General features: G+C 46.7%; 1 protein-coding gene across 1 annotated transcript in view; it reads left to right on the top strand.

Annotated features, from left to right (window-relative positions):
- LMF1 (lipase maturation factor 1) overlaps positions 1 to 13374 on the top strand; it is a 352396-nt gene that overhangs the window by 39084 nt on the left and 299938 nt on the right. Inside the window, exon 3 of the mRNA XM_066576613.1 lies at positions 4010 to 4020. Within this exon, the coding sequence (XP_066432710.1) occupies positions 4010 to 4020 (11 nt within the window). The remainder of the gene's footprint in view (positions 1 to 4009; positions 4021 to 13374) is intronic.

Below are 13374 nucleotides of genomic sequence, written 5' to 3' on the forward strand. Positions count from 1 at the left end.
TCGGTCGCTCATTCAGAGGCTAATCGTTTGGTGTAAAGTAATACTCGATGTAGGAGAGAGGGAAAACAAGAACCAAATAGATGGATATTGGGTGTGAGATATGTAGATGTGGGATAGATGGATTAATATTTTATACTGATGGATGTGAGATTAATTTGTTAGAATGTTTTCATTCAGTGACAACAAGAAGAGGTTTTGAAAGTGCTAAATCCTTTGCCATAGATAGTGATTGGTTCTTTATATAATGAAGTCATTTATCGTCTAAACATTTTATTCCCCTTTAAGCAAAAATAAAATCTGCATCATGTGTCGTCCGTGCTTCACCTTTCATTACTGAACCTGTGAGGATTAATTTTTAATTAGCGCACTGCGTTTAATTAACGGAAAAGCTGCATTTAACTACACATAAAGTTATCCTCACAAAAACACAGCTTTTTAAAAAAAAATCCTTCCCCCCCCCCCCCCCCCCCTTTTGCTTATTTAAAGAACAGACCAAAATAATCAGCGTGAGGCGAGTCGCTGTCTGGATGGGTTTGAGTTTTTGCACTCGGGAGAGGGGATTGGATTTCAAAGATTTATTTCATTGTGAAGAGGCAAAGCATCTTGGTAGCATCCTGGGCCCCTGCTAACACAGCGCCTGTAGCATCCTTCGCCCCGCTAATGCCGCGCCTGTAGCATCCTTCGCTCCCGCTGATGCCGCATCTATAGCATCCTTCGCCCCCGCTGATGCCGCGTCTATAGCATCCTGGGCCCCCGCTAACACAGCGCCTGTAGCATCCTTCGCCCCGCTAATGCCGCGCCTGTAGCATCCTTCGCTCCCGCTGATGCCGCATCTATAGCATCCTGGGCCCCCGCTGATGCCGCGCCTGTGGCCTCCTGCGCCCCCGCTGAGGCCGCGCCTGTGGCCTCCTGCGCCTCCGCTGAGGCCGCGCCTGTGGCCTCCTGCGCCCCCGCTGAGGCCGCGCCTGTGGCCTCCTGCGCCCCCGCTGAGGCCGCGCCTGTGGCATTCTGCGCCTCCGCTGATGCCGCGCCTGTGGCCTCCTGCGCCCCCGCTGAGGCCGCGCCTGTGGCCTCCTGCGCCCCCGCTGAGGCCGCGCCTGTGGCCTCCTGCGCCCCCGCTGAGGCCGCGCCTGTGGCCTCCTGCGCCCCCGCTGAGGCCGCGCCTGTGGCCTCCTGCGCCCCCGCTGAGGCCGCGCCTGTGGCCTCCTGCGCCCCCGCTGAGGCCGCGCCTGTGGCCTCCTGCGCCCCCGCTGAGGCCGCGCCTGTGGCCTCCTGCGCCCCCGCTGAGGCCGCGCCTGTGGCCTCCTGCGCCCCCCGCTGAGGCCGCCTCCGGGGCTTCCTGCGCCCCCCGCTGAGGCCGCCTCCGGGGCTTCCTGCGCCCCCCGCTGAGGCCGCCTCCGGGGCTTCCTGCGCCCCCCGCTGAGGCCGCCTCCGGGGCTTCCTGCGCCCCCCGCTGAGGCCGCCTCCGGGGCTTCCTGCGCCCCCCGCTGAGGCCGCCTCCGGGGCTTCCTGCGCCCCCCGCTGAGGCCGCCTCCGGGGCTTCCTGCGCCCCCCGCTGAGGCCGCCTCCGGGGCTTCCTGCGCCCCCCGCTGAGGCCGCCTCCGGGGCTTCCTGCGCCCCCCGCTGAGGCCGCCTCCGGGGCTTCCTGCGCCCCCCGCTGAGGCCGCCTCCGGGTCTTCCTGCGCCCCCCGCTGATGCCGTCTCCGGGGCTTCCTCTAGTAAGGGTTCGGCTGGGAGAGCTGAATTGCATTTTCTTGAGGATCATGAGATATGGTTCATGGACTGTCCACTGAAGTGGGACCTTCCAGGGTGCACTCACTAATTAATATTACCCCCCTCCCCTCTCTAAACGCTGACATGTGTTTCATTTTGGTTCAGTTATTAGTGGCGTTCCGGAAGAGACGTTTATTTACTTATCAAAAATGATGCCCTAGTAAATTCTCAAGGGGTCGTATAAGATGAGGAAAACATGGCTGCTTCTAGCGCTGACGGTGTCGTTCTGCTCTATGGACTGTGTCTGGTATTGCAGCTCAGCCCCATGTAAGTGAGGCTGTATTTACACGGGTGATTTTAATCGTGCCAAGTTTGTTTTTTTCTATTTGGAGACACACAAACCGCGCATGGAAATAGAACTGCCTGTTTGCAACGAGTATTATTTACATAGTAATCTTTATTAGTATAGCGCCAACTTATTCTGCAGCGCTTATGCCATTTTACTTTCACAACGATGCTGCAAGATGGAAAACTTGTTCTTTGTCCTATATTGCAAGTGCAATGGGATTTCTACCATTATAGGTACTGTAATAACGTGATTTATTTATTTTTTCATGTGTCCGAAAAACGCGCATGTACAGCGATGCAATGTGTTTTTTTCACAAACTCGTAAAAAAAATCACGTTTGCAATCATGGTAAACTCGGACCGATATTGCGCTCGCCCGTGTAAATACGGCGTGACTACTGGATCCGGCCTGCAAACAAGCGTGCTGTTTTTGGTAGAGAGCTGCCATCTTTTCCTCCTCTCCTAAATCCCTATTCGACATTAATTAGACATTTCCTGCCCCAGGGTAGTAAATGGTATAAAAACACAATAGCCATTACTCGCCCATTCACTTTGCCCCTGGTCCAGCGCCTCCAACCTGTACCCCTCCACTCTGGTCCTCACTGTTCATTGGTCTCAGCAGTCATGTGTTCATGAATGCCATATGAGCACTGAGGACAGTGATTGGCTACGGTGATCATGTGAGTGATGAATATGACTTCATCGGGGAGGACGGTGTCGGCGGTGCTGATTTGGAGGCAATGTAAGAGGGTGAATAATGGCTTTTTTATTTCATTTTTTTATACTATTCCTTAAATGTCAGAAAATCCTTGTAAATCCTCGAGTTGGCCTCTGCTGCGTGGTTGGAAGCTCTGTTCAACTGGAAAAGCTGAGTGGCAACCAATATGGCTGTCTTTATTGTTCCGGAAGAGGTTGGCAGCCAATGATTATGGGAGTGAAAATTCAAAAGTGGGCCCATTCTGGGTTCTTGGAAAGCTGGGTGGCATCCACTATGCTACCCTATTGGTTGTAATCCAGCATTCAAGAAACATATTGAACAATGGATGCATTTTAAAGGGGTTGTCCGACCACTAAGAGGAGTATTACTACTTTTATCATTTTAAAGCATTTTGAGTGTTTAAAAAGGGGGTCTGGGACTTCTTATATTTTTTTTTTACTATTGACGACCTGTCCCCGGGACACATCACGTCATCAATAGATGATCAATGGGGGTCCGGCACTTCAGTCCCCGCCGATCAGCTGATTAATGCTGCCATTGTCACTATGGAAAGAGCAAGAAACACATTGTGCTGACTGTAGCACAGCACCCCAGGTTCAGTTTGCAGGCACGGCTACCACTGAATTCAATGCAATACCAAACTGGGCTGCACTGTGCTTCCTACTCTTTCCATAATGGCTACGGTAATCGGCGGGGATTCGAGCAATGGACACTTGCCCCTTTTTATAGTCTGGTTCAATCAACAGTCCCAACAAAATTGGGACTTTCGACAACTATGAATACATAGTGTTAGAACGTGTGAGTTGTATTTTCCAAACTAAGGCACGTGGATATGAGATACTCACGTTAAAATATTAAAGCTGAGCTCTGATCACTTGTGGGCAACAGAGCCAGTTTATTTATTAGACACTTGGATTAATAAGGCCAAATTGTATTTGCTTGCTTAGTTAATCTGTGATGGAATATACAAAAGTGTACTTAGTATGGTGGACAGCTCTGCAGGGGTGGGGTCACAGTTCATAATGCCTCCTGGTACTCATGGGCGGGGCTTTTGCATATCACATGTTAAATAGGGGTTTCTATCCCTGTTGTTTGATGGACATGCAATAATCTCTGTAATATACCAGTTTGCTTATTGTGTAATAAATCTGTAACCCCAGTTATTGCCATAATATGTATGTACTATAACATTCCTCTAAAGTCCTGCTCCGCTCTCCTCTCTCTTTTTCAGGTATTCCTTTGGTAAGTGATACCGCCTAGGAGTATGAACATGGGTCTGTATTATCACACTATATGGGAAAGATGGTGCATGGTGATGTCTGCACTGCAGTAGGGCCATAGAGGATATAGGACCGTGACGTGCCTGTAAGTAAAAGCTTGAAGGGGCGCTCTCTAGGACCATGTAAGTAAACATCTGGAGCCGTGGACCCTGGGAACGAGTTGCTGCACGATATTAACTGAGTTCACCATAGACCTCAGTCTAGTTATGCAGCTCCCAACCAGCTTTCCCAGAGTCCTGAAAGGCAAATCTGTCCACAGGTACCTTTACAATGGAAGACTGTCGGGCACATAAGCCCCCGACAGCCATCCCAGGGGCTAGCACCGTCCGACTATCGCTCCTGTGCTTACACATAGTCATTCCAGTCTGGACCCGGAGCGAGACGGGATTGTTCTGGCCCGTCTATCTCCATTCATGGTAAACAAGAGTCACTTAAATATTGCGCACCTCCTGTTTACACGGGCCACTAGTCCCTTTTAGTTGTCGCTCAGTGCCCTGTCGGTGGCCGCGTGTCCACGGGACTATTATTGTCCGAATTGGCATTTTCCAGCAAGAAATTGGGCAATAATTGGCCCGTGTAAAAAGTGCCTCAAGTATACGACTGGGCAGGCCTGGAACGGAATTACCGCAGAATTTCCGTGTGGCTCCTAATCCCGGGATTAGCCAGCAAAGTAGAAAAGATTTTGCTAAAATCTCATCCAAACGCTGCAGCCAATCTGTTGCAGCCAAGCCGTTCGGAAACGGCCATGCGGCATGGAAAACAAAGACGCAGCATGTCAATTCTGTTTTCGTTTCCGAAGCAGCCTCGCTCCTCTCTATGGGGAGAGAAAGCCGCAGCGGAATCGCGATGGCAAAACCACTCCAAAATCTGCTGCAACATGCCGCGTGTTTTGAAGCTGCACTTCTCTGGCGGAACTCTCACGGAATGTCAGTGCGGTCATTCCGCGAGAATTCTGTCCCGTGTGACCCCAGCCTACAGCTGATGACGAGGCACAGCATACCTAGGCAGTTCTGCATTTGTGACCATTGGAAGTCACCCAGGCTTCACAGCAACAGATCTAATGGAGGAATGTGACTTTAGAAGAACTTGACTCAATGACACATGTTCAAAAAAAGTCCAGTGTCACTGCAAATTTGTCATTTGGGTCAGAGTGGATTGCAATGTTTTTATTTATTTTTTTAAGTACTTCTTTCAGAATTGCGTAAGCCCAGAATTGCAGTAAGCGGATTTAAAACAACAAGATATTCACGATCTTGCAACATGTAGGTGCTTTTTTCTCTCATCCCCAAAATTTGTCATTTTTCAGTAAGTCTATTATTAGAAGCAGAAGTTTTCGAGGCCCCTTGAAGGTTGCAAAATTAAAATCAGACATTGAAATGTGGAAACGTCGTCTCCTCAGAACAAGGATGAGGACTCTGCTGGATTCAGAGGTGTCTGAGGACATCCTCCAGGTCATATTGCTGCATCTTGTCCACAGGATGGGAATTAATTTTATGATCGGTGGGCATCTAACCACTAGGACCCCTCCGATCCTGAGAACGAAGCCTGGGCGTTCCCAGAGTGAATACGGCGGAGGTTGTGCATACGCATCACCGCTCCATTCACTTCAATCACAGCGCCGGAGATGGCCAAAGCGCTTGCACTTGGTAATCTCTGGCGCAGTCATTGAAGTAAATGGAGTGGCGTTACCTCTATTCCATTCACTTCACAACCTTCTGGGTTCCCTTTTTCGAGATGAGTGGGGTTTCCTGGTCCCCCACCGCTCATAAAGTTATTCCCTATCGTCCGGCTGGAGAATAACTTCTATAACTCGGCACAACGTCTTTAAAGGGGTTGTCCCACGAAATTAAGTTACCCACAGGATAGGGAATAACTATTGGATCGTTGGGGGTCTGACTGCTGGAACCCCCACTGGTCATGAGAAATGGCCTTAACTGTCCCTGACTGAATGTGGCCACACATATGTACTACTGTTTCATTTATGTCAATGGGACCCAGTGATAATCGAGTGCTTGAACAATGTTTCAGCTTAGTCCCATGACAGAGCTGCAGTACTAGGCACAGCCTCTACAAAAAATATGGCGCTGTGCCCACTAAATAATATAGGGCACACAGTATGTATTAGAGTATTATGGCCTCTACTGATAGCAGTTTGGCAAGGGTGCCAGGAGTCACGCTCCCACCAATCTGATAGCCTATCCTAGTGATAGATTATCAGTATTGTAGCTCTGGTAAACCCCCTTAACTAGTTCCTTGACCAAGGCCTCATGTCCACGGGCAGATTTGATTTGCGGAATCCGCGATTGGCATCTGCGCAGAAGATCCGCAATTCAAGCCGCCCATAGGAAAGCATAGAGCGTCCGCACCTCCATGCACACATGTGGATTTGTTTTGCTGCTTTAGCATGCAAAAAATAAATTGCAGCATGCTCCATTTTAGAGTACGATCCGAAATGCATCCGCAAATACATTCCTAATTTCCTATGCTGATTTTTATACCCCTTCTCTAAATGTTGCCTCCTAGACATAATTTATCTCATTGACACTCGTCGCTCAGTGACTTCTCCCATTAGAGTGTCAGATGGCTGCTTCCACAAGGGACATGCAATGTGTACAGTTCAGCACATTTTTCTCTCCTTTGGCCGATCTTCTGCCTTCCGAGCCGCGTCTTTCTTCACCTGCTTTCCATTTCCTGTTCCTAAACAATGCACAGTGACATGTCGCCCCGGAGCCTACACGGACACCCTTTCCTTCATCTCCGCACTCTTTATAACCAGTGGGACCCCTGTTTTTCTTGTTCTTGGATAAGATGTTCCTCAAGATCAAGATGAATAAGATGTAAATCCGTCTTGGCTTGCGCAAAACACAGGAAAACCACAATATTATTTGCGTTATGATTTACTTGGAACAACAAGTCTTCTTACGATGCCTTCGCTTTATCTCGGGGACGGATTCTTCTTGAAAAATGGTTGATGAAGACTTCAAAGAACAATGCTTTAAAAAAAATCCTAAAACCTAGCTTTGTAAGCCGTGTCCCTTCCTGTTCTCCACAGGAAGACAGTCTTTTGAAATCTTATTTCTTTCTTTTCTTAACCCAATTTGAATATCACTTTTTCCTGTCTCATGTATACACTATGAGCCAAACAACAGGTCTCCATCAGCAAAAAAGGAGAAGAAAGGTCTTCGATGGGGACGTGACATTGAGGAGTGTGTATTTTTAAAGACCCATAAATACGGGGTTGTGTTTTCACTCAACCCCTTGATGAGATTTAGGCTGGGATCCCTTGGCCACCATTTTGCATCCATAATATGAAAGGGCGTCCCGACCTGATCACGGTTCTCCTGACACAAACTTCGAGCCTCGTGGGAATGGGGTTGGAGTCAGGAGATCTGTGGTCAGGTCGGGACACCCTTTCATATTATGGATGCAAAATGGTGGCCAAAATACAGAACTGTGCTCCTGGCCGAAGAAGATGGCCAGTCCTATACATCAGCCTTCCAGCTAAAACATGGTTGTCCACCTCAATGTTTAAAGGATAAATCCACTTTTCACAGCTTTAATTAAATTGAATCAAACCTCAACCAAAATATTATCATATTTGACTACAATAGACTTGCCTTTTGGGCTTGCAGGCTGGATGGTGGCAGGTCAGTTTCCAGTGGAAAAAAAAGTTTGCATCAGGCACCATTATTTGGCATCTCCAAGGACACAAAGTTAGCCTATCTCTTCTTTTTACCATTTTAGATCTAAATAAAATTAATAGTCAGGTTGTATACTTTATTGACTATGGGCCTGTTTTTGGAGTTTGAAGACCACCAATTGATGATCCAGTGTGAAAATGGGCATCTTTGCTTTGTGGTGGCAGCTCATTTTCTAGGCAAAGTTGTTCTAGAGAACCATTGGCCAACTTTGGGTCCTTGGAGATGTCAAGTCCTCGACAGGGATTGAATTTTCTATCATTACTTGTCATAGGCTAAACCTAAATAAAATATGGAATCGGGTTGGATGTCTTTTTTTTATCTGTAACAATAGGCCTGTTCTTGATGGACAATGATGGACCATCAGTGTCTACTTTTGTGGTGGCAGTTCACATTCTAGGGAAACATTTTCGTATAGAGCATCATTGGCCAACGTTTTAGTCTTCTTATTCTTAACTAGCTGACAGGCAGTGGATTCCCTTCTTCCTCCATGTTTTAACCTAGATAACGTTTTTCGTGGCCATATATACGTTTTTGGGTTTGAAGGTTGCTGATGGATGCTCATTCCTGAAAAGGAGCATGTCCATCATGTCCATGTTACGGTGGCAGCTCACTTTTGAGCTATTCATATAGGTAACCATTGGCCAACGTTTTATTCTTGGCTATCAACTGATGAACAGGCGGTGGATTCTCCTCAATCTCTTCAAAGTCTCTAGGTTAGAATGACGTGTTTTTTATATTTAATGTGACTCTGGCCCTTGGGCTTAAAGGCTGATGTTGGGTGATCAGTTTCTACTTTATGTTTTCAGTTCACTTTCTAGACAAACCAGTTCATTTGGGTAGCATTGGCCAACGTTTTATCCTTGGAGATGTCAGCTGATTGACTCTGCTTGGATTTATGAGTTTTATGTTTCAGGTCTTAGAATTTAAAGTCTAATGATTGATGATCATTTGTAAAGACGGCATGTCCATTTAGTAGTGGCAGTGCACTTTTGAGGCAAATTGGTTTGTATTAGGTACCATACGTAAGCTTTACTGATTGGCAGGCAGTGGTGGATTCTCCTTTCTCCACTTTTGACATCGTAAGCCTAGATAGAATGATAATTCAGGTTGGGGTTATATATATTTTTTTGTTTGTTTAATCTCTGACTATGGGCTGTTTTGGGGATTTGTAGGTTAATGATGAATGATTATTTGTGAAGGGGCTGGTGTCTACCTTATGGTGGCAGTACCCTCCCAGGCAGACTTCTTTGTATGAGGCACCTTGGAGATGTTAACTGATTGACAGGTGGTGGACGTATAGCGCCAATTTATTCCATAGCGCATCTTGAGTTAGGCTGCATTTATGTTTTTTTCATCTATGACTGTGGGTCAGTTTTTAGGATTTGTAGGCCAATGATGTATGATGATTATTTGTGAAGATGGGGCATGGCTATTTCAAGGTGTCAGTTCACTTTCCAGGTAGAGGTTTGTGTATTGGGCACCATAGGTCAACTTTTGGTAACTGAACGACAATTGGTTGATTCTCCTCTTTCTTCACTTTTCATCTCAGGCCTAGATAAATAATATGGATTGGATTTATGCTTTCTTTTACCTGTGACTAAAGGTCAGTTTTTGGGGATTTGTAGATCAATGATGGATGATTATTTGTGAAGATGGGCATGTCTCCTTTGTAGTGGTGCATCACTTTTCGGGCAGATTTCTTTGTATTGGACAACATAGGACAACGTATTGGCTTTGGCGATGTCACGACAGGAGGTAGGCTCTCCTACGGTCATCTTTAGGTCTATCATAGTCATGGTTTCTAGTTGTCCATGGAGTATGCCTTTTACTAGCCATACACATGAGATTTCTAGTGGCAGATCCCTATGATTTTTAATGGGACTGTGTGAGGTGATAGATGGTCCTAGATATGCCAGGAAAACATGGATAGGATACATTGGATTATTTCCTGTCTGCTCCTAATATCTTACAAATATAAGTGGCGTTGTGTGTATAAGATGCTCATTGCCCTCTCTATTGACGAAACATGCACTTTTAGCTAAGCCCAACGTCAGGGCCGTCGGCAGAACAGCTATCTAATGACTATGGCCAGCTTTAATTGCTAAATATCCTGAACATAGACACTTGCTTCCCAGTGTTTTCAATCAAGTCTATACCACTCACCAGAATTGGTGACTTACATATTCCCGGTGACCTTGTGCCCTCCCCTCTCTTAAATTCATGCTCTCAGAACAGCTTAATGAGGGGTTTACTGGTCCAATTGGATGTTTTTATTAAAACCCATTAGTGCACTGAAGCAGTCCGCCTGAAGGAAGCAATTAGCTAAAAGTAAGTGAGGTTGGAGATTTCCCTAGTTGTAGCAGTAACATCCCCCCCAACCCCCCCATATTCCCCTTAAACTATTCCAGACGAACTCTACTTCATGACCAGGTCCTGGCAGCTTCATGGGGATGGAGGTTCTCCATGCTTCCTACAATATAAACCGTCTGTACGTGAAGTATACGCGTTTGTGGTGTTGTGTTAAAGGGACACTGATGTAAAATTGGCCACCGCACCTGGTACATTTTACCATTTTGTGCTGGTTACATAGAAGAAAAAATGTTATTTTGATGGAATTGGCTTACGTGAATACGTGGTGGCAGGCGCTTGGAAGTTTGGAATGTTTGCCGTCATATCTTCTATTTTCACATTTTCAGGTTCAAGACTGAAATGGACTCGGTTATTGTTTCCAATGCAGTCAGTACCCATTAATATTCCTTCACTGGGTTGTCCAATCAAGGTATGTTAAACGCCCCCTATCCACAGGATAGGGGATAACTAGCTGATCGGTGCGGGACTGACCACTGGTCCCATTGAAGTGAATGGAATGTGCATCCTACTCTTCGGAGTGTGCCGGGGCTTCATTCTTGGGATCATCGAGGGTCCAGTGGTCATTGTCTCTGTTCACTGCTGCGTCGATACGTTGTGGTGACAGCAGCCAATCACGGACCTCAGTAGTGTCCGCTGCAGCGGGAGAACCTGGGAAGCGGCAGTACAGAAGCAGCGGGGCTTAGAACAGGTTTTATTCTGAGAATTCCGATTTTGGAATTCATGTTTCCGTGTGTCATCCGTATGCATTACATTTTTCTTTCACTTCCATATATCATCCGTGTTTCTCATGTAGATAAAAAATAAAAAGGAAGCGCCATTTTTATTTTCTAGCATCCATGAAAAACCGCGCATAGTGATGTCGGTCACCTGCATCGCATCTGCTCCGTTTTTTTTTTTTTTTTACTTTTTGCACTCCTTGATTTAATGGGAGACTGTTGTCTGAGAAATCGAACCAGAACAGGACATGCCACAAATGTCTTTTTTTACCACGGACTAGTGGACCCATTATTGACTGTAATGGGTCCGTGTGCAGTCAGTTGTACACACAGACAAGAATGAGCCCCGGGGTGAGCATTACCCCTTTCGGGATTTTAAAGCGGTCTAGTCTTTTTGGTAGAAAAGTTCCATTGGGCCGGACAGTCCCTTTTAATAGGTTTGACCTAAGTGAGTTGTAATCTCGGAACCGTATCGACCATTGCGAATCAGAGGCTAAGGGCCCTTTTACACGGAACCATTATTGTTCAAGTAATCATCGAATCGGGCGAAAGGGAACAAGCGATTGAATCTGCAGGCATAAAAATCATTGTTCGCCGTTTGCCAGTCATTCCGTGTAAAAGGCGATTGTTCAGTCGTTTGCAAACCACGCCCAGCCGTTCCCAGACTCTCCCGGCCGACCATCCATGGACTAAAAAATACAAGCAATTATTTACACGTATAGACGGATACATTTGAGTGCAAACGACTCATTTTCTTGGTCCAACAGTGTAAAAGGGCCCTAATTTTAGTTCCATTATCTTCATGGTTATTGAAGCCCCCAACTCCAGGTCCATCTGTGAGACAGCTCCCTCCATAAATCAGTAATTAGATTTTTTTTTTTTAATGGTTGTTTTCGAAGGAGAAAGAAATGGCAACTTGTATCTGTTAATCCCGTCCATTATAAAGACCCCAACAAAATAAAATCCATCTATAAAATAAGCCCATAATGGTCGGCGCTCCCTAATCCGGCTCTGCGTGATGCATACCGCACTTTGGGGGGGACCGGGGCAGCCCTAATGTGTGCTGCCCTCGCACTACACCCCAGATTTATGCCTCTCTCATTAGCCTGTCTGCTGACCTGGTCAGACTCCACGTAAAATGAGATTGCAGTCATTTATAACCAGTGATTAGAGGCATGTGCACGCTAACGGCCTGGGGGGAGCAGATCCTGCCATGGAAACACCAAGCCACTCATTTCCGCACGTTGGACCCCGCTTGTGGCTGTTCCCCTGCTCCAACTGATTGGGAGAAGGTGATCTAACCACATTGCGGTGTTACCGGGCTCTGATGCAGCGGGAGCGCCGTGTAACGTATGGCTCAGTGCATGCTACACAGTAATGTGAGCCGCGGGCAAGAAGGTGGGGGGCAGCCCTCATGTTTTGGGGGCAACGGGATGTAAAGTTCCTCCCCTCTTATGCTTTTTGGTGGAATTATAAAGTATTTCGTTCTTCTCTGTTTTGCGTCGACCTCATACAGCGGCTATTGTAGGTCCCCCAAGGCATATATAACCCAGCTTTTCTAGACCCAGAAAGGCAAAGCTGCTTAGTTATGTATCACTTTATCTCTTAGGGAAGGCTGGGTCACAGCAAATGATGGAGTAAGCAACGAGTCGTCTTACGGGTATGTTCACGCACAACGGAAATGCTGCGGACTCTGCACAACTGAAGCATCCGCTGCAAAATCTGCAGCATTCCCACGTCAAAAACCAAGTCGAAATCCGCACAAAGAATCAGCATCTACAGCGCCCTCCTCACCTCGGAATGCTTTGTGCTGGCAGTGCACCCTGGCACCCCAGTGGGCACCGTGCTGCTGGTCAGGTAATGCCACTTCTGCATCACCTGACCAACTGTTCATGCACATTCAAGTCTATGCGTGCGATTAAAGAAAAGCAGTTTGTACTCGATTAATGCAATTGAAATCTGTTTTTTTATCACATGGTAACAATAAAAATTGTGCAGATCATTTAGTTATATTATTTGCCCCATCATGTTTTCTACTTAATTTATAAACTTTGTAACGCATGTTAAAATTGGATGCAAAATGGATGGAAATCACACAAAAAAGAATCGTATAAACGCATAAAAATTGCGTAAAAATTGTACGCAGATCGGCAAAATTGTGGCAATACCTTTAGACTAACTTCACAGTATCGTCCTTGCCAAAATGCACTTTCCCCGCGGATCCGAGGTGTTATTATACCAAAACCATGTCGCATCACTTCGATGCAGGAAACAAACCGCGGCACATCCTATCTTTGGGCGTGCCGTCACATCGCCCATTGTCTTCAGTGGGAGTCCTCACATCGCATCGTGTGCACCTAAAACGTGGTGTGATCCTGCCATCGGCCCCATTGTAAACAATGGGTGATGTGATCGCAAACCCAAAGATAGGGTGTGCCGGGTAAAAAGAATCGCTCGTGTGTATGACCCTATTCGAAAGAATGAGGTTCACATATGTGCGCCTCGCAACGTTCAAATCTGGTGTGCTTT

Source organism: Eleutherodactylus coqui, chromosome 8 (assembly GCF_035609145.1).
Source record: "Eleutherodactylus coqui strain aEleCoq1 chromosome 8, aEleCoq1.hap1, whole genome shotgun sequence".
Taxonomy (NCBI): Eukaryota; Metazoa; Chordata; class Amphibia; order Anura; family Eleutherodactylidae; genus Eleutherodactylus; species Eleutherodactylus coqui.